General features: G+C 47.8%; 1 protein-coding gene across 1 annotated transcript in view; it reads left to right on the forward strand.

The window, feature by feature from the left end:
• arid1b (AT rich interactive domain 1B (SWI1-like)) overlaps positions 1–21,451 on the forward strand; it is a 36,428-nt gene extending 14,977 nt beyond the window's left edge. The window contains exons 5-23 of the mRNA XM_040016888.1: positions 4,339–4,576; positions 4,660–4,743; positions 4,934–5,089; positions 5,165–5,504; positions 5,826–6,008; positions 6,447–6,601; positions 6,683–6,789; positions 8,688–8,825; positions 9,531–9,740; positions 9,909–10,128; positions 15,118–15,253; positions 15,604–15,779; positions 16,096–16,243; positions 16,686–16,802; positions 17,006–17,087; positions 17,190–17,943; positions 18,061–18,191; positions 18,274–18,913; positions 19,360–21,451. Coding sequence (XP_039872822.1) covers positions 4,339–4,576; positions 4,660–4,743; positions 4,934–5,089; positions 5,165–5,504; positions 5,826–6,008; positions 6,447–6,601; positions 6,683–6,789; positions 8,688–8,825; positions 9,531–9,740; positions 9,909–10,128; positions 15,118–15,253; positions 15,604–15,779; positions 16,096–16,243; positions 16,686–16,802; positions 17,006–17,087; positions 17,190–17,943; positions 18,061–18,191; positions 18,274–18,913; positions 19,360–20,423 — 5,079 coding nt within the window. The 3' untranslated portion in view covers positions 20,424–21,451. The remainder of the gene's footprint in view (positions 1–4,338; positions 4,577–4,659; positions 4,744–4,933; positions 5,090–5,164; positions 5,505–5,825; positions 6,009–6,446; positions 6,602–6,682; positions 6,790–8,687; positions 8,826–9,530; positions 9,741–9,908; positions 10,129–15,117; positions 15,254–15,603; positions 15,780–16,095; positions 16,244–16,685; positions 16,803–17,005; positions 17,088–17,189; positions 17,944–18,060; positions 18,192–18,273; positions 18,914–19,359) is intronic.
• Positions 21,452–21,478: the final 27 nt, after the last annotated feature.

Raw genomic sequence — 21,478 nt, forward strand, 5'->3', positions numbered from 1 at the left:
CGCCTGAGGCCCCCCGCCGCCTCGGCCTGTGTCACTGCACCACTCAGAGACACACGACTGAAATAATGATGGCGACCTGCGACGGCTCTCGCAGGGAATCGCCATTTACATTTAAAATAGGTTTAACCCCGAAAAGACTCAGCCCATTAGCAAGCCAGCACGTCTGCTGCTGGATGAGCACGAGTCAGTTCAGACTGATTTTATTCACCACATTTCACTTCAGGCTGAATCCTGAGTTACTACAGAGGTTAGCTGCAAAACCAGTGGATGCAGAAGCAAGAAGATTGTAATCAAGAATACACACCATAGAAAATCAGGAAGATGATGATTAAAAAAACAGCAGAGACCATAAAAGAATAAAAGTGTATGAAGCAGAAACACATATCTGAGTGTTTGAGGAGGATGACGTGACAGCCAGTAGAGCAGGGCGATATGACCAAAAATATTTATCACAATATACATTTGAAAATTTGCGATAACGATATAACTGACGATATAATCGACACTAGACAAAATACTTTACAACTCCACAACTTCATTAGTGCAAAAAAAAAAACATCAATGTATTTTCACTTAAACAAGCAGCTGTTTTACGTGCATTAAAGTTATATAAAAATTTAACAGTGCAAATGCAAATTCCTTGCTGACAGTTTAACCAAAAGGCATTTCCAGTGGAAATTGGCCGACATATCCTCAGCATAACCATGTATAATATCCACAAAACTTAAAAAGAGGTTATACACACACAATACGGTAATATTATGTTGAAGCACAGTACGTATCACTCCTCGAGGCTCCTGCCTACGATAGCCGTAATGCTCCGACAATCCATCAAGCGGTGCCGCTTCGTAGCTTGGCAAAGTTGTACTAAAACATTTGACAGATTTTTGAGCGCCGTGTACCACATAAAATTGTTTCGAGGTCAGTAAACACAACCAGAATTCATACATAAGGCACACGGGATTATAAGGGGCACTGTTGATTTTCAGAAAAATCAAAGGATTGATTTTAAGTGTGCCGTATTTTCCCAAAAACACGGTAATAATGACGGCCCGCTAGCATGCTCTACCAAAAATAGTGCTTTGTTGTGTATCTGACGGACGAAAGCTAAACCAGTTCCACACCACTGAAGTTGCAGCACTGCGTATGCGCATTTTACCCATATTCTATCGCGATATTTCATTTTTCTATCGTTGCCCAAAATTATACCGGTATTACCGTGAATGGTATGATATGGCCCAGCCCTAACAGCCAGGGCTAATTTTCATTTATATTTCTAAACTTTTTGGCCGCTGTAGTTGTTGGCTCTGCATGTTTCTCCTGTTTGTACAGAGACGTGTGATCTCGCCGTTGGACAAACTTTACCCAAATGAAAGAAACGATTTCACCTGTTTGTGAGGGTTTAGGGTTGTTACCTTCTCACAGTGCCCAGGTGTATTAAAGGTTTTCAATTTAACCATCATCACCACCTCTGTCTGCAGTATAAACAGAGAGATCTCAGTGGTCATAGGAACTTAAAACCCAGATTATAAATCCATCTAATCATATTATAATAATAAAAAGTTGGCGCTCAAATTTCTCTCACACAGACGTCACCATGAGAGAATCTAGAACAATGGCACGGCTCATCATCTTTAATTAAACTCATTATGAAACATCAGTGAGGCCAGAATGGAGCCTTGAGGAACACCAATGTGTGACTTTCAGTTCACGTCACACCTTCATCCCACTCGATGATTTCAGTCTGTTAATTTTCCCACCTTCAGCTGCAGCTCTGCTTCAACCTCTCCACCCATCTCCATCACTGCCTTCGCCTCTTTCCTTCACGCTCGCTTGTCCTCCTTCCCTTCCTTTTCTCTCCTTCTCCTCTCTGTCTCTGTTGCTGTGCCTCATCACCCCTCTCTCGCTGTTTTCCTCTTTATCTTCTGGAGCCTCCTTTTGAAGTCGTGCTGCTGATGCAGTTGCCATGGCGACTACTGGTGGAAAGATGAGGGCTCTGTTGCAGGAGGAGAAAATCAGCAGAAATCAGCTGCACCCGAAGGCCTCGCAGACTCTTTAATAAGTTGACTTCAGTTCAGAGTCGGCGATGTTCAGTCCCAATGTTTCAGTGACAGAAATCCAAAATGTGTTTGTTTTTTGCTGACGGTTGCTCATTTTTCCGTGTCTGCTCAGTCTGAAATGAAGAAAAGAACGCTTGATGCCTGTAAATGGGTTTGACCTAGCAGCAAACAAGGACACGCCGCCCTAATTCTCGGAAAGACATACGTGACAGAAACACTGACAGAGAAGAAGAGACGGGTCCACGTCTACAGATTTGTTTCTGCCAGATAGCTTCACAGTTTTTAATCTTTTTTGCCGTTCAGACTCACGAACTGGTCCCTTTCTGTTTTAAAATGTTTAAACTTTTGAGTAGGACTGGGTGATTAATCAGATTTATTATCAACAATAAAAACATAACTTGTAATCATCAATAAGTACTTAGATTTAAAAATGAAACCTGAGCTGCTCTAAAATTGATCCCCGTAGATCAATCAGATGATTGGAGCGTACCTCTGCACGTTTCCATGTTTGACTCTTTCTGTTCTGGTGTGATCACATGACGCCGGCGGTGTTCATTGCTGTTTAATGGAGAACCTGTTTCAGGGAGGTGCTGTCTGTTAGAGGAGGAGGAGGAAGAGGGCTCGCTCCTGTTGGAGAAACAAAGAGAAGCGTGTTGTTCTCTCTGCAGGAAAACTCCGAATGAGCGATGAGGTCGGAAAATTCTCTTCATCCAATCAGAGCCTGCGAGGCTTTAATGAAACAGGGTAATTACGGCCATAAATCACCGACCTGCAGCACGTCGCTCCGTGGCGGCTCCTTCACCTCCGCTTGCTCCTCCCTGTTCTTTCTCTCAGCCGCTCGGTGCTCTGCTTTTATTTCTGTTACTGATGTGTTTCTCCTCTGTTTACTCTACGGACTCAGCCTCTCCTGATAAATTACATTTTCCACAAAGAACTCACATTTTTCCTCCAAGAACAAACAAAAACAGCCAGGCTGAATTTGAAACTGTGGAGATGTGGAGCACAGACAGTGGAGGAGTTGGCATAGCCTTCATATTTTAAGAAAAACTTAATGAAAGTCTGAAAACAGCAGAGCTGTGAGGCCAGGTTGCATTTAAGACAACACAGTTCACCTGCTTTTAGCTGGCATGATTCATGCTGATGGCAGCAAAGGTTTGTAATAAGAGACTGGGACTAATAATAAATCCTTATAAGAAGAAAAACCTTAAAATAGCTGTGCTACGACTATCCAGAGAGCCCAGCTGGCTTTGGGACACATCCAAAGGTGCTTTCTCAGGTGAGGGTGTCCAGTGTTAATGACGCCTGTCCGCTGAGCCCCAAATGACTCTTTCGGTGGACTGAAATGAGGAGACTCGGCAGGTTTCAACTGGGGTGTAACGTTCCTTCGTTGGTGTGCACATGAACCCTCGTTTTTACAGATGACAGCCGTTACATTGCTCTGAACCAATCAGACTCACAGATGCAGCCATTTGAATCTTTCCTCAGTGCTGTGTTTGGCTGTAGGTTCATGTTCAGCCTTTTTGATTTTTCCTCTTTTTAGTCAGCCAAAAAAAACTTTAATTCTTGGCGAGTAGTTCCTCCTTGTAGTTTTTGCAATTTTGTACACTAACGAGTGAATATTCAGGTTTTTTCCACCTCTGTACATGACTTACAGTCAGCTCTTGTTAATCAAAAACAGATGAAGCGCAGCTAAAAATCCATCTTCTCTGCACCAAGGTCCATGGTGACCTCTCTGTTCGAGGTTTGCCGTGACATTTGCTCCTTCAGAAGCTGCAGACTCAGAGCAGTTTCCACTCAGCTCTGCTGCTTTGAGATTAATGTGCTACAGCTGGGACGTTTCCACCTCCTTGCCTTATTATGGCGTCTGCTGAAGGAGGCGTTTACGAGCCGGCGCCAAAGAGCGGTCAATGATCCTCCTGTGAGGGTGTTACTGATGTCATTTACCGAGCAGCAGCGGCTGTAACCATTCACCAGAAGACGAGTAAGAAATAAAACAGAAAGCTAAAGTCCAACGTGCATCAGAACAGCTGCTAGTTGTGGTTGGTCCACTCAGTGCAGGTACATATGAGTTTCTGTCAGTTTACTGTGTGGCAGGTTTTGTCGGAAAAGACTAAACTATGATCATAAATCACAGAAGTCCGCTGAGGTCGTGTCTTCAGTTTAAAGCACTCGGCCGTTTTCTGTCCTTAGAAGTCACTCGCGTTGATGCAAACAGGTAACAAGTGTGAAAAATGTCCAACAGGTGTTTTATCATCTGCTGCTCTGTGCTGTCTTTCAGGACCTCTCCGGCTCCATCGATGATTTGCCCACTGGCACAGAGGCGGTGGTGAGTTCGGGCTCCGGCAGTGCTCAGGGCGACCAGGGGACTCCAGCCCGTTCTCCATTCTCCCCGCACGTCTCCCCTCGCCTCCCTCCGCCACCTCGCACCGGACCCTCTCCCTCCCCCTCCCAGTCCCCTGCTGCCTCTGGCAGCCAATCGCGATCCGGACCTCTTTCCCCCGCCACCAGCGGACCAGGTGGGAGCACAGTTATGAGTGTTATCACAAGGTCCTGTGATGCGTTTGATGTTCCTGTGGAGTAACAACTCTGTTTGTTTCAGGCTCTCAGATGCCCCCTCAGGTCTCAGGTCCTGGTCCAGATGTTGGTCCCCATTCCTCCCAGTCTGCCATGACTCAGGACAGAGGTACAAGTCACCAGTACAACTGAGTTATTGTAGATTAACCAATCATTTTAAATCTTTGTATGTGAGCGTCTGAGGTTAAACGAGGTTTAAGGTTCATGGTTTCTGAGTTTTTACAGTCTGTCATGTTAGGTAAGCTACTGCTAGGCTAACCCTGTCACTTCCCCCCCACCACCTTTATCTTCATCTCCAGGTTTCCCACCCACCATGCAGCGCAGCACCTCTGGGTCTCAGTTTGGGCCCCAGCAGTCCTCTTCGTCCATGACCCCTCACCCAGGGCCGGGGGGGCCGATGCACCACAGCTCCTACCAGCAGGCCGGCCACTCCTATGGGCAGTACGGCCCTCCAGGTAGGTTAAATGACAAAAACACTTTGTTTTCTAACCTCTCACTGCATCTCCGATAACTTGTCTGGTCCTACTCAGGTAACTACCCGCGGCCCCCGCATTATGGCGGGCCGGGCCTGGGCGCGGGCTCCAGCCTGGCCAACAGCCTGGGCTTGAACGCCAGCAGTCCCATGCACGGCCAGGGCCCGTCCACCCCAGCAGGCCGTGGTCCTGGCCCCGGGCCCGGTGTGGGTGGGCGGCCTTACCCTGCAGGAGGAGGCACATTGGCCCCCACCTCACCTAGCATGCCGCAGGCCACCGGGCAGGGCATGGGGCCCCCGGGACCCAACACCAGCTGTAAGCCACCTGAGGTTGTCCCCACCACCGGACCCGGTGCCAACTCATCATCAGCACCGTCTACAGCAGCCAATCAGAGCAGGTGAGTCGACCCACCGAGCTTTAGCTACAGTTCGGTGAGGTGGCCTGGTCCTCACAATCATCAGCAGCTTTTAAATATAAATCTGTGAAATGATGCTGTTAGTTCTTAATTCATCCTAACTTTTCTTATTGAGGGGTTAAAAACTAGAGTCAGTTTAAATCTACTCAAACCTCCCAGTGTGTCCATGGAAAACTCCCAGAGGACGAAGCCGGCGCGCCTGTGGAGCCGACTGAATTGTGATGAAGCTTGTTTTTGATTTTTTGGCTCAGACTGATGAACGTTTGTTCCTTCTCTCCCTCCATCCTCCTTCCATTTTTCCAGACCTCCCTTCGCTCGCTCACCCATCTACCACAGCCCATCCTGGCACACCGGTCGACCTGCCCTCTCTCCCACCCTCCACCCCTCCCACCCTCTTACCCACCCTCATCAGCACCACTCCCAGCAGCTCAGTGCCAGTGCTCAGCCCCAGCAGCCTGCTGTGCAGGCCCCCTCTGAGCATTATGGGTAGGTTTGTTAGCAGACAGCTGTGAGGGTCTGCTATAGCTCACAGAGGGTTAATGACACATTTTACTAACTACTTCTTCTGTGGTTCTGCTGGCTGCTGCTGCTGCTGTTGCTGTTTTATACCCACAGCTGAAGCTAACAGTCACAACGTGTTTCAACTTTGATTCAAGCTCTCTTAAAAACATCATCATGTTCTTCTTCCACAATGCTTAAATGGTACCTGCGCCACCTGCTATTTAACCCACCAAGAAAATTTCTAATATAACAACAGCAGTTTTAAACTGGACACTGGATTAATATTTGTGCTGGATGGAAACCTGCTTGGGTCAGTGCTCTGACCTGCTAAGCCCTCAGCTCTGCTTCTTTGGCTCCTCTAACAACACAGTTCCAGCCTGTTCCACGCATTTGTAATGGTCATTTATCCTTTTTCCTCTCCAGGCAGGGCAGCTACCCGGGCATGACACCGCTGGGTGCAATGGGCCCTGGAGGTCCAGGAGGCCACGCAGGTCCTGGAGGTCCTTACAGTCAACAGCCAGGGAGTAACTCTGGGAGGATGACGCCACAGGGACCCCCCTACAGTGCCCCACCATCAGGTAGGAACGCAGACCTGAGCACCTGTCAGAGACTGGTTGGATGTTGCGGAGGTTATGAATTCTGATGTCTTGGTCTTTCAGGCCCCGTGATGATGCCAGCTGAAGGGATGGGTCCTCACGCAGATGCCAAGCAAAGGGTGGAGCTGAGCAAAGAGGGTGTTGGTCCTGCAGGAGAGCCCAAACCCAAGGTTTCTCTCTTTGGCTTTTTACTAACCAATTACAGCAGCTGCTTGGTCATGGTTCTGGCTTTCTTCTCTGAGCACGCTCAGACAGATGCACGAGCGCCCAGTCTAACGTGAGAGCAGCTTAGCCTCTTCGTAACTGAAGTTCTTCTGATTTTACCACAGTTTAAGTCGGAAGATTATTTGATGATGTCATTAAATTGCACCCTGCCGCAGGTCCAATGCTAGCAAGTTAACTGCTGTTTTTTACACTGATGTGATGAAAACGGAAAAAATAATCCGCAGAGAATTTGTAAAAAGTGATAAGCCCGTCTGAGCGTGTCGGGGACGGCAGGTCTGTGGGCGGTTCCTGTAGGAAGTGATCCAATGAACTGATGAACCATCAGTGCCTTAAGCCCCGCCCAGTGCTGATGGTTGGCTCCTTATGGACTCTAACATACTTGCCAACCTGTCACCTGACAGTCAGCGGTATCCTTTAAAGAGTTTACCTTGAGAATGGTTATTTCACTACATCTCTGAGCCTCTCTGTCGGTCTGTATGTGTGGACGGCCTTTAAGGCTTACTGCCGTGAAGGTGAAGGCTGTGTGGCAGCAGATGCTGAGCTGACGCTAACGTGCAAACGGGATCTATTTGTGTTTGTGAGAATGAAGCTGGGGGTAGGAGAGCGATTCCTCCAAGTTTCACCCTTCCTCTCAGGCAGTTCTCTTCATCATGGCTGACAGCACTGATCAGTTTACTCCTAGCAGCATGCCACTCATTACACCTGAACCCGTCTTTGCTTCATCAGCTGGTTTAGAAGAGTAACAGAAACCCAAAATAACCAACACGAGGCGGAGAGCGGCGCTCTCTCTTCTCTTGTCTGTTTCTTCTTGTTTTCCTCACTCGGCTTAGCAGCTGCAGAGTTTCTCCTCCTCCTCACTGCTCTCTCTGACTCTCTTCACCTCGTTATCTAACAGCGAAGTGTCGGCCTTGATCACATCCGCCGCCGAGCTGTTTGTGGCAGTCGGGGTTACGCGAGGCGGTTCAGGTGATGAGCGGAGGCTGCTTTGTTTGCAGGAGAGTCTCAGCTTGGCTTCCTCATTAGACGCCGCCGCTGCTAATTCTTCCCAGTTTGCGTTTCACGCGGAAGCGGTTTGACACTCCACAAGTTAGGTGATGTTTTTTATGTCAACTGTCAGAGAAACTTCAAAATAGATGTGAGAAAACGAGGAAAGTGAAGCGAGTCGTCTGTTCTTGTTTCCTCGATAACGAGAGGAAACCCGATCGGCGTAAACCATCACCACCTACAGGAGACGGCTTCATCAGCGTGAGCATTTATTGAATCTGTGTTGAGTGACATTTTATACAGGGTGGGTTTTATGCTTGATGAGTACTGACAGGTGGAGAGAGCTGCTAAAAGTCACGTTTCACTGAAATGAGAACATACAGGATGATGACAAGAGACGCCGGAACAACTCTGCTTACAAACGTGCTGCTTTTTTTGTGCGTTTCCCTGATTTGTCCTCGAGGGCCACCGTACCAGGCTATGTGGTTAGTTTAACAAAGGCTTCACATCCAGAGCAGCACACACCAAAAACCAAGGAGAACCAACCACACAAGTGTGTGTCTTCACTCCTTTCCTGTCGTCTCTAACAAAGACACACACACACACACACACACACACACACACACACACACACACACACACACACACACACACACACACACTCACTCTTCAGTGTTCGCTGTAATTAACCAGAGAGCAGCGGCTGGTTCTCTGCAGTTAACCAGCTGTTGGCAGACATGTTGTTTCTGCTGTCAGATAACTGCAGGTGCTCCAACCTAGACTGCTGCCGGCTGTGAGAATGAAAACCTGAAGAAGAAACAACTCCTTCTGATATGTGTGTGTTTGTGTTGTGTCACAGGACTACAGCTCACAGTGTGTGTCCCAGCCCCCCACCCCCTGCGCCATGTCCCCCAGCTCGGCCAGCCTGTCGTCCTGTCATGGCGAGGACAGCGATGGCATCAGCAGCCCCGCCTGGCTCAGGACGCCGAGCAGCCCGGTAAGCAGCGCAACGCACAAACACAACAACAGTTTGCACTAATTACATCGACACTTCCTGCTGCTCGTGGATGACAAACCTCTGACTCCGGATCCCGTCACTTGCAGACGGTTTTTTTCAGACACAAACTGCGTGACATGAATCCGCGTGGTTCAGATGTTATTTTGTGTCCATTTCTTTATCATTCATTGAGTTCATTTGCTTAATTTCATGAAATGTAGCATGTGAGCAACAAAAGAAACAGACCTGAGGGGTGGGGCAGTTGGTAGTTATATTTAAAGTCACAGAAGATCGTTCTGTGGTTAACGTTCACGTCTGAACGGGCTGCAGGTGATGTCACAGTCATGGAGGCGTCCACCTCATCTGGACTTCCTGTTTTTTGACCTGTTTCTGGAGATCTGAGATTTTCATAGGATGGAGCAGCAAAAAGCTGAGGGTTGAGGTGCTTCTCCCTCCACGCCAGCGACTGCTGCCATGTTGACCTCTTGGACTCTGATTCGGAGTTTGTGGTGGATGTTTATTAATAACGTGGACAGATCTGTCTGAGTGGTTTTAAAGTGCCGCTCATGACTGACATGCTGGAAACTGTCACCTGTAGACAGGTGTGGATGTGTCGGTCTTATTTAAAGGTTCCTTTGCAGCTCTGACATGTTGGCTCCGCCTCTGTGATATGGAAAGCTGAAGGTGCTGTCTGTGTCTCTGCAGAAGCCCAGCGTGGCCACCATGACCAACGAGAAGATCACCCGGCTGTACGAGATGGGCTCTGAGCCAGAGAGGAAGCTGTGGGTGGACCGATACCTGTCTTTCATGGACGAGAGGGGCACGCCCGTCCCAAACCTGCCCGCCGTCGGGAAGAAGCCACTAGACCTCTGCAGGCTGTACCTGGCTGTCCGCGACATTGGAGGACTGGCCATGGTGAGGCAGCACTGATCCTCTCTCTGTCTCTGTTTCCTCTTCTTCCTCCTTCAGGGTTCAGCTAATGCCTCATTCATTAGGTTGTGGAGATCAATCGGTAAATAAATTTGGTGGTGCGTTCCTGCCATCTGCTTGTCTCTGAATCCGTGTTCCCGTTGTGGCTCTCAGGTGAATAAGAATAAGAAGTGGCGGGAGCTGTCATCCCTGCTAAACGTGGGGACGTCCAGCAGCTCAGCCAGCTCGCTGAAGAAGCAGTACATCCAGTACCTGTTCGCCTATGAGTGCAAGATGGAGCGTGGCGAGGAGCCACCGCCCGAGGCCGCAGGGCCCGCCGGAGACGCCAAGAAACCTCCGTCACTCCAGGCCAAGATCCAGCCGCCCTCCCCGGGTAAGACAGATCTTCTGACACCGGAGAGGTTCACACTCAGCTTTGTGTCTGTTTCCAGCTGAAAGTGTAAAAATCAGAAACGAGAGTGAGACTGTGAGAAAGGAGGTGTTACTGATGCTGCAGTAGGGATCACACACACACACACACACAGCCAATTATGTAACACACACTGCGAGCTGTCAGGCAGGCTGGAGGAGAGTGTGAATGTAAACATCAGTGACCTCATACTGACCTAATTTCCCACGATGCCGGTCTTGCTCTCTCTTCACTGCAGAGTTGTCTCTTTGTTTTTGTCCTCTCAGTTTCCTTCTTCTTTATATTTGGTTTCACAGACACACCAACACCAAAGAAACACTGTAGACTCATGAGAGCGCTCTGAAAACATTTCGAACATCTTAAATTTAACTGTCAAATCACAGAATGATAAATAAATGATATTAGAGTAAGTGAATATTTTGCAGTTAAAATGTGATGGCAGTGAAAGTAGGACTGCTCCGTGTTCTAAGGAGAACAGCTGCTGGACTTTCACAGAGGAATGTCAGCAGTCCTGGCTCTGCTTCGTCCTGTTTCGGTTTCATGATGCTCCAGGTGTTCTCCATTATGTTTATATTATATATTGAGGGAAGCGGCAATGGCGCCTGTGTTTGGCTTTGCCGCTGCTGCTACAGCTCGTTGGAGGCGACAGTGTAGTTTTTCACTGTCGTCACTTGTCATTTGCAATATACTTTTTGCTCTTTTGTATGCTGACTTTGCTTCTGCTGCTTTAATTTATGATCGGGATACACTGTTAAACATCAAAGACTCAATGGAAATCTACTGTGACAGCTGGGACAGCTACAGAAAAACTTTTCCTCCTCCTCTGGAGTGTTTCGCACCTGACTGCGTGCTACTGTGCACAACCCGTGGCATTTCCACCCTCAAGAGATGAAAAAGGGGAACGAGGGCCGGCGTCCAGGTGAAATGGAGACTGTACCGGAGGCTAGCTGCTTGGCTGTGGGGTGACTCTCGGTGCCTGCGACCAGTTCCTCTCCTGTCGTTTGCTGGGGATGTTTTCCTGGGACCCGAGCCCCATGGCTCGAAAGCAGTTTGCTCACTCTGTGTCCGTCATCCATTTTCCGTTTTGCTGGTGACAGCTACGTCTGCTCATCGATCAAGGGTTTTCCCAACTCTGGAGTCGCCGCCCTGCCCGGCAGGTCCACAGGTTTGCACAGGTGTTTAATTCAAGTACCGCTGCAGTCAGCTGTAGATTCTGCAGATAAACCATCATCAATTCGTTTCGCCCTGCTAAACGTTCGCTCTATAACGAACAAATCATTTATTCTAAATGATCTTTTTATTAAAGAGTCTCTAGATTTTATGTGTCTGACTGAGACGTGGCAGCAAAATAAGGATTATGTCCACTTGAATGAAATCTGCCCGTCTGGCTGTTCTGTCATTGGAACTCCGCGTCGTTTAGGACGTGGTGGAGGACTTGCTGCTGTTTACCAGGACAGACTCATATGCAAACTGGTGACCTCGGACTTCTTTTCTTCATTTGAGTCACAGATGATGAAGGTCGGTTCTCTGAAAACCTTTTACTGTATTTTAATCTATCGACCTCCTGGACCTGCTGGGGTCTTTCTAACTGAATTTAACGACCTTCTGACATCGATCATTAAACTGGAGAAGGTTGTAATATTGGGAGACTTAAACCTTCATATTGATGACGCTTCCTGTAACACTGCTGCTGAGCTCATCACTATTACTGAGTCTTTTAACTTTAAGCAGCATGTTTCTGGCCCCACACATACAAAGGGCCACATTCTTGATCTTGTTTTCTCCCTGGGTTTAAATATACATGATGTATGTGTGGAAGATGTCCATGTGAGTGACCATATTTGTATATTCTTTAATTTGTCATTTTATGTGGATCCTTCACCTCCTAAATTGATGATCCAAAGGCGGATTATAAACCAGGATGCTGCTAGAAGGTTTTCTGCCATGTTTGTCCCTCGCATGGCTCAAAATGATATGGATTCACTTATTTTGTCTTTTAACAATCAATGTAAATCTATTTTAGATACGGTGGCACCTCTGAAACTAAATGTTGTCCATTCTTCAAATTTCTGTCCTTGGATAAATGAAAATATTCGAAATTTTAGGAGATATTGTCGCAAATTAGAACGTTTATGGAAGGCTTCCAAGCTTGAGGTCCATAGGGTACATCTCAACGAATCAATTTTCTCACTTAACGACATGATAAAAAATGCCAGAACGGAATATTTTGCTAATCTAAAGCTTCAAAAAAGAAAAACCCCAGAGTATTGTTTGATACAATTAAAAACATTGTCTCTCCTGATATTCCTCATGTACCAGTCTATACTAAATCTGATTGTAATGACTTTTTAAACTATTTTGTTAATAAGGTCGCTGCTGTCAGGTCTAATATTTCTCCATCATCCTCTCAGTATCACACTGACACGTTGCTTACCTCTGATACCTGGTCCTCTTTTACTCCTGTTACCTTACAGGACATCAGTGCTCTGCTTGATCGAATGAAACTGACTTCAAGCCACCTTGATGTACTTCCTCCATCATTTTTCATTAGTGTGTTTGACTTTATTGGCCCCTGTATTCTGGAAATAATTAATACTTCTCTTTATACTGGCTCAGTTCCCAGCTATTTTAAACAAGCTATTGTTGAACCAATATTAAAGAAACCAAATTTGGACCCATCTCTTCCAAGCAGTTACAGGCCAATATCAAAATTACCATTGGTGTCAAAGATCTTGGAAAAAACAGTTGCAGAACAACTTAACAACAATGTTCTGGACATTTTCCAGTCTGGTTTCCGCAAATTGCTTAAAGTGTCTAGTGACATTCTGATGGCAGCAGACTCTGGAGAGTACACCGTTCTGGTTATGTTGGATCTCAGCTCTGCTTTTGATACTGTTGATCACAGCATCATGATAAATAGGCTGAAGGACTTGTTTGGGATTACTGGTGTTGTTTTAAAATGGTTTATGTCGTATCTATCTGAGAGATCCTTTACTGTCTGTATAAATCATGTGCTATCAGAAACATCAGTTCTGCCTTCTGGGGTACCTCAAGGATCTGTTTTAGGTCCTATTCTCTTTTTGCTGTATATACTCCCTCTAGGCCACATTATCAGACGTTACAATAATATTTCTTATCATCTCTATGCTGATGACATTCAGTTATACTGTTCTTTCAAAGCTTCTGAGTTTTATAAATTGTCTTGTTTAAATAATTGTCTGTCAGAAATCAAACAATGGTTAAATGACAATTTCCTTCAGTTAAATGCAGATAAAACAGAAACCTTGATTATTGCACCTGATCACATGTTCTCAGAAATTAGGCAGCATATCAGTTTTTTAGACCCTTCATTTCAGTCGAGTCTCAGAAACTTAGGTGTTATATTTGACAGTTCAATGTCTCTTGAGAAACACTCTAAACAACTTGTCCGGAACTGTTTCTATCATCTAAGAAACATTTCTAAACTCAGACTACTGGTGTCAAAGGCAGAACTTGAGATGATTATTCATGCTTTTATCTCTTCTCGTTTGGATTATTGTAACGGTCTTTTTACGTGTCTCAACAAATCAGCTCTGGATCGCCTTCAGTCTGTACAGAATGCAGCGGCAAGACTTTTAACTGGTACAAACAAGAGGTCACACATTACTCCAGTTTTGGCTTCTCTTCATTGGTTGCCTTTAGATTTTAGGGTTAATTTTAACATTTTTGTTGTAACTTTTAGAGCTCTGCACGGTGAAGCTCCCCAGTATATCTCTGACCTGTTGAAACCTCATGCTTCATCCCGAGCACTTAGGTCTTGTCAGAGGCTACTGGTGGTCCCACGTACTAGGTTTAAAACACGTGGGGATCGGGCTTTTCAGGCACTGGTACCTAGGCTGTGGAACTCTCTGCCGTTGTCTTTACGCTGTCTAGACTCTACTGTCTCCTTTAAAAAGCAGCTGAAGACATTTTTATACAAACGGGCTTTTAATTAATTTTAACTTGTATGTCTGATCTTATTGTAAAGCACTTTGTGATTTTTATCTGTGAAATGTGCTATATAAATAAATTTTACTTACTTACTTACTCCATTAGTCTGACCTCAGATCCTTTTCCCCTTTGCCCTGGTCCATTTTAACGAGCTGTGGTGCAGAGGAGACGGCACTGTTTCTCCATCGTGGCCACACGTGGCTTCTTCTCTGCATGATGGAGCTGTAACATGACGTGTGGACAGCACACCGAGCTGCTAGCAGACGCTGTTTCTGGGTGTGTTTCCGAGCCCGTGCACTGATTTATCACAGAGTGGTGAAGGTCACAGCTATCGGCCGCATCACTGTGCACAGAGATTCCTCCAGACTCTCTGAGTATGATGATGATGTCATGTTCTTTAGATGAAGTGATTTCCACAGTGAAGAACAACATTCAGTCTGTGGATGCACTTTTTGCATGTTGGTGAAGTTCTGCCTCTCTAAGATGCTCTTTTTTTATGCCCGGTCATGTGACGGACCTGATGCCAAATAACCTGATCAGCTGCTGAATGTTGTTCCAGCTATTTTTTTTTCAAGATATATCTTTTATGGTCTAATGTGAATAAAATTTGAGTTTATGCTGGACAAAAGTTCAGAAATGTCACAAGAAATAAAATGTCTAAATCTTCATTTTCCAACCAGAAAAAAAAAATTTCGCTTTGAAGCGTCTGATGTACCATCTGATATGGTTGGAATATGAAGCTGCAGTTATCAAATCAATCAAATGTTTGGTTTGTAAAATGAGGTTTGAGTCGACTTTATTTATTTTGTCTTACAAGACGCCAACAAACCTAAAATGTTCCCATAAACTGTTTGAAAATATAAAATTCAGTGATTTGTAGGTCAGCCAGTTGATTAGACAGCAGCTGAGGAAGAAGGCGTGTCTGAGCTCTGGTGTGCGGTGTGATGTCACATGATGATGTAACTCTGGTCTGTGTCTCTGCAGCGAACTCGGGCTCTCTGCAGGGTCCAAACACCCCTCAGTCCAGCAGCAGCTCCCTGACCGAGGCCCCCGGAGACCTGAAGCCCCCGACCCCCGCCTCCACCCCGCACAGTCACATGGCCCCCCAGCCTGGAAACAGGTAGGGGCAGAGCTTCAGTGTTAAACACACCTGAGCAAACTGCACATGAAGAACACGAAGAACTTAAAGGTTTTCGTTCGCATCACGATTGCACAGCTGAAACTGTGATGCCTCAGAATTACACATCAGGCTCAGTCTGTTGGTGCAGTAACCTCACAGGAGCCATGTTATTGGTCACATGATGTCACTAAAAAGGCTCCAGAAGGACCAGCTCAGGTGAAGCTAGCAGACAGCTAGCAGTTACAGCTGCCTCTGTTGCCATCCATCTGCAGGTTTTATGCTGCGTGTGGAGGTAATGATGTGAACCCGAACACTTTCATGTGACTCTCATGTCTGTGTTTTATGTTTAGGAGCGTGGGAGGAGTCAGTGTGCAGGACCCATTCTCTGAGGGCAGCGATCCAGCCTTCCACAGCAAACGAGGCCTGGGACCCGGTGGTGCTCCCTACCAGCAGGGAGGTGGTCCAGGAGACCCTATGAGGATGCAGTATGATGCCAACAAAGACCCTTATGGAGGAGTGAGGAAGGGTGAGGAGGGAAGAACTGAGGAGGACATGTTTGTTTGAGAACCAGGAACACTGACAACACTTTGTGTTTTCAAGAAGCAGTAATCCGTGCAGTTCTACTGTATTTAGTCCACTGCTTCCCCCTGGTGGTTGAAGCTTGAACTTTCAGTCTGACTGCAGTCTGACTTCAGTCTGACTGCAGGAGCTGCTGCAGATTACATCACATTATCGTACATCACCACTGAGCCAGTTTCACATCAGGGTTCATAGTTTAACACATAGCTCAGGACCAGTGTGTCTTTCTGGGGTTCACAGCAGGTTTTTGGTTCTGCCGTCAGGTCCGGGTCCCGGCGAGGCCTTCAGTCCCGGTCAGATGCCCAGCGGTGGAGCCATGCAGGACATGTACCCCCGTGGGCCACCCTCTGGACCGCTGGCAGGGATGGGCCCCAGACCCCAGTACCCCTACAGCCCCGGCTATGAGCGCAGGTGAGATTCTGCTCAAGATTTAAAGAAGCGTTAGCCCCACACAGATGTGAGTCTGTCTGAACTCAGCCACTCTATTCCCACCAGTTAGACTAAAAAAATGTCTTTCGTGTTTCATAGGAGTCCAGTTTTTCTGAATGTATTTAAAATCTATGAATGAAAAAGTGCACATAACTGTGAGTGATTCAGTTTTGCCCTGCAGCACGTCTGCTGTTTGTACACACACAGTTTGGTTTCTTTTTGTTTGTATTAAAAAGTTTAGCCGTGTAACTGTTTATCATCATGGCACTGTCAACTCTATGAACCAATTATTAAAAATGTTTTAGAAGAAGAAATAATCTCAAAGTGCAAACAAGGCTTAAAAAAAGTCTTAGGTGACAACTTTAAACACGGAAACCAGCTGAAGTGTCTCTACTGCAGGAGTTCACCTGTTTGTTTCCCATAGGCCGGAACATGCGATGGGCCCTGAGGGAGGCATGGCGCCCCCCGGAGGCCAGAACAGCATGGGTCCGTCTGCAAACGAAGCCAGCATGTTTCCCACCAACAGATTCCCCCACCAGAGGTGAGAGCGTGGATGTAACCAGCCCTCAATTATAGAGCTTTCATGTGATGTCATCAGAGAGGAGGGGCTTGCAATTGTTTGTGTGACACTGTCTGTTCACGGGAGATTTGATCCAAATATCAGATCATAGTCTAAACCCGGCCAAGTTTAAACAGTTTAACATGATTATGTGATCATTTAAGTTTCCTGTGTTGGCTCTTCAGGCACGGCCATGACGGTTATGGGCAGCAGTATCCTCACAGCATGGCCTACAGTTCCCATCAGTCCCTGTACCCTCAGCAGCAGGTAACCGCCTCCTAAACGAGTCCCGATTGGTGTGATAAATCACGTCACTGAGGGGTCTGGGGGTACTTCAGGTCTGGATTCATTTCTGGTGTTTGTCTGCAGGGATACAAGCGTCCAATGGAGGGGATGTACCCGCCAGCGAAGCGTCACGAGGGCGAGGCGTTCGGCGTGCAGCAGTATGGCTCTCAGCAGCCCGACATGTTCCCCGTCTATGGGGGAGGAGGTGGGGGCTACATGGGCCCCGAGCGCCGGCCCATCCAGGGCCAGTACCCGTATCCTTACAGCCGAGACCGCCAGGGCCCCCCGCAGCACAGCATGATGAGCTCAGGGCCGGCGGCAGTGTCTGGGGGGTCCGGGGAAGTGTCGCAGGCCAACATGTGGCACCCCAGGACAGATATGGGCTATACGTACAGCCGGCAGGGTCAGGGGCCCGCCTATCGAGGAGATGACCAGGAGAGCAGGGCTCCACAGGACGACCAGTGGCCCCCCGGTCACCCGAGCCAGCGCCAGACTCCATACCCCCCCCACTCTTCAGCCGCCACCGCCACCTCCATTCCTCCCCTGCCCTCCAGACAGCCTCCCGCCTCTTTCCAGGCCACACCCACCATCCCCAACCACGTGACCCGCTCTCATAGCCCCTCCACATTTCCCCGGCCCATGGGGAGCTCACTGTCACCCAACAGCGCACCCTACCTTCCCTCCATGAAGAAACCACCAGTGCTGGGAGCGCCGCAGGGACCGCTGACCTCTCAAACCGTCTCACTCATCAACAGGGAGGTCAGTTTCCCCCATGGCTCTGTGGAGGCCACGCCCCCCAAACTGAAACCACGGCGACGGCTGACCGCTAAGGACACAGGTGCGGCACACACACAGAGACACACACATCAGAGGGAGTTGTTTCTTCTTCAGGTTTTCATTCAGCCGGCAGGCAGCCGGGGTCAGCTGACACTCACTCTGTGCTGTTATTGGTCAGGAACCCCAGAGGCGTGGCGGGTGATGATGTCACTGAAGTCTGGCTTGTTAGCAGAGAGCACATGGGCATTGGACACCATCAACATCCTGCTGTACGATGACAGCACCGTCGGCTCCTTCAGCCTCCCGCAGGTCAGACCCTCATCTTCCTCACTGCTCATCGTCCGTGTGTCTGATGTCTGTCAGTCTGACCTTTCTCCTCTTCCTCCTGCAGCTGCCGGGCTTCCTGGAGCTCATTGTGGAGTTTTACCGCCGCTGCCTGATCCAGATCTTCGGCATCCTCAAGGAATATGAAGTGGGAACTGCGAGGCAGGGTTCCCTGCTGGGGCCCCTCCCTGAGGAGGAGGAGGTGACAGAGGAGCTGCTAGCCGCTGCGTCAGAATCCAACGGCCAGACAGCGTTGGAGCAGAAGATTCAGAGGTGGTCAGCTGAGCAGGCGGAGGACATGCCGCCACCGCTGCTCATGCCTTCTGAGGAGGAGGTGAAAGAACCTGTGGTCAAAGAAGAAGCACAGGTGAAGGAGCACATGGAGGAAGCAGAGGCCCGCCTCCAGCAGGCCAGCAAGTACGACAAGCTGCCAATCAGGGTTGAGACCGGCGATGGGTGGGAGGAGGTGGAGGAGCGCTGGGCCAAGTTGAACCGACCCAATGGCTTCATCAGCGGCCTCCTCCACTGGAAGGCCGGAGGAGGAGACTCCACCACTCACATCCTGACACACTTCGAGTCCCGCACAGGAGACTTTGTCCCTCTGCACCCACCCGAGTGGGAAGAGAAGGCAGAGGGACAAGAGGGTGAAACAGGCAAGGAAGAGCTGGGCAGAGGAGAAGAGCAAAACCAGCCAGACGGAGGAGAAGGTAAGACCTGAAGAGAGGAGATATAGACATTTATCAATATTATCACCAATAAAATGATTCAAGTGATTATTGATTGTCAGACTTTAAAGGAAACTTTTTATCACCTTAATCCTGAAACTGTGCATCCTCTAACTTTCTTACATTTTGCAATTTTACATCTACAATAAATAAAAAATACATAAAATTATATAATTTAGTGACGGAGGAATAAAGTTACACTAAATACAAATTTTACATTTTCAAAAAATTTTATGTCACAGTATTTTAAAAAATTTAATTTTTCTTTAATTGCAAAATTTTAGTACTTAACATCATGAAGTTATGACTTGTTTCTCAATTTTAATTTCATGGAACATTATGTTTTGACATTTATAAATTTACATTTTTTGCAATTTAAAAAAAAATTCAATTAATTTTTAAAAATCTACAATTTGTTCCACCACCAGGTGTCTCTCACTCTGCTCTCTTTATCCGCTCAGAGGTCAGAGGTCAGGATTCACAAGCTCAGAGTCCCATCAGCCAGCTGGAGGATGAGCCTCGCTGCTGGGATGAGGCCCCGCTGTCCACCGCTGAGCCCTGGCAGGACGCGCTGGCCAAACGCTGCGTCTGTATCTCCAACATCGTGCGCGGCCTCTCCTTTGTGCCCGGGAACGACACCATGCTATCACGGCATCCTGGGCTGGTGCTGATCCTGGGCCGGCTTGTGTTGCTGCACCACCGCCACCCCCGCAGGAAACGGACTCCGCCCACCTACCAGCGGGAGGAGGAGCAAGGTCTGGCGTGCAGCCGGGACGAGTGGTGGTGGGACTGCCTGGCGGCGCTCAGGGAGAACACACTGGTGACGCTGGCCAACATCTCGGGCCAGCTGGATCTGTCGCTGTACCCAGAGAGCATCTGCCTGCCTATCCTGGACGGGCTACTGCACTGGATCGTGTGCCCATCTGCCGAGGCGCAGGACCCGTTCTCCACGATGGGCGGCTTCTCGTCGCTCACGCCACAGAGACTCGTGTTGGAGTGTTTGTGCAAGCTGAGCATCAAGGACTGCAACGTGGACCTGCTGCTCGCCACGCCGCCCTTTAGTCGCCAGCAGAAGCTCTTCTCCACACTGGTGCGCTTGGTGGGCGAAAGGAAGAGTCAGGTGTGCCGGGAGATGGCAGTGGCTGTGCTGTCCAACCTCGCGCAGGGCGACCCCACGGCGGCAAGGGCGGTTGCCCAACAAAAAGGCAGTGTGGGCACACTCATTGGCTTCCTGGAGGACTGTGTGGCCATGGCCCAGTACCAGCAGAACCCACACAGCCTGCTGCACACTGCTGTGCCGCCAGAGCCGCCCAGCATCAACATGATGTGCCGCGCCGCCAAAGCATTGCTGGCCATGGCACGGGTGGAGGAGAACCGGACGGAGTTTGTTCTATATGAGAGCCGGCTGCTCGACATCTCACTGTCGTCCGCACTCAACTCCTCTGTGGCGGCCATCATGTGTGAAGTACTGTTTAAAATCGGCCACTCATGACACAAACACCACCACGGAGCGTGCTCAGTAGCACTGTAAGCAGCTCCGCCCGTGTGACAAACTGGCTCCTATTATATTTTTATTTAAGAACAGAAAAGAAATGTTTTTACGTACAAATGAATATATATAGAATCTATAAAGCTCCGACTCCATCTGCAAATGTTTGTTTGGAATTTTTAAGTAATTTTAATACAAAATATTTAATACTTGTATTTTTAATTTTCTAATTGTTTCGTCGGTTTGTTGTTTCGTTTGAACCAAAGTGTGACGGTGGCTCGGGTTCCGGCTCTCTTCAATGTTTTTTTTAAACATTCGTGGTTGTTCCTTTCTGTTTGCAAGGCTGTTTGGGGAGGGGGGGGTTAGTTAGATTTGGGGGCGGGGTTATTTAAATAGTGTTGTAGATAGGTCTTTTTTGTTTTTTCTCACGTGGTATGACAGAGGAAATACTGATGTTCAGTCACGTACTTTGTTCTGGTGCAATATGTTTGCTTGGGCGTTTTTTTTTTAATGTGAATTATTTGACCATCTGCCGTTTGACCATCAGTATTTTTGCCGAACCACAGCAGTATCAGCCAATGTGTTTTTAAGAACTTTGTCTTGTCCACCAATCAGATCCCTCCACCGTCATCCTCCTCCTGTAAATAGTTGATGTGCATTGAGCTCCAGAAGATGGCGTCCCGACTCTCTATGAATTTATAATCACAACTCTGAACATTCGAGTTTCTGTATTTAAGGACAAAAAAACTCATCTTCAGGATGTTTCATGGGGTCTGATCTGACAGGGTGTGTTTGATTTGAGAGACTGTATGTACAGGAGGTACGGGGGTCAGTTGGGGCAGGGCAGGCAGAACTGTACTTATATCATGTTGCTGACATCAAAACAGTTATAAGAAATGTAAAGAGAGAGGAAAAAAAGAAAATCTCTACATCCAGAATGTCTCCTGTTTGCTTTGACAGATGCTGTTTCTTCAGTATGAGATCTTTATATGTTCCACGACATGTTAAAGAATAAATGTACATTAACTCTGGTTGAGCACTGTGAGCGCAGCTCTGAG

The sequence above is a fragment of the Simochromis diagramma genome, unplaced genomic scaffold (genome assembly GCF_900408965.1).
Source record: "Simochromis diagramma unplaced genomic scaffold, fSimDia1.1 OVJJ01000802.1, whole genome shotgun sequence".
NCBI classification, from domain to species: domain Eukaryota; kingdom Metazoa; phylum Chordata; class Actinopteri; order Cichliformes; family Cichlidae; genus Simochromis; species Simochromis diagramma.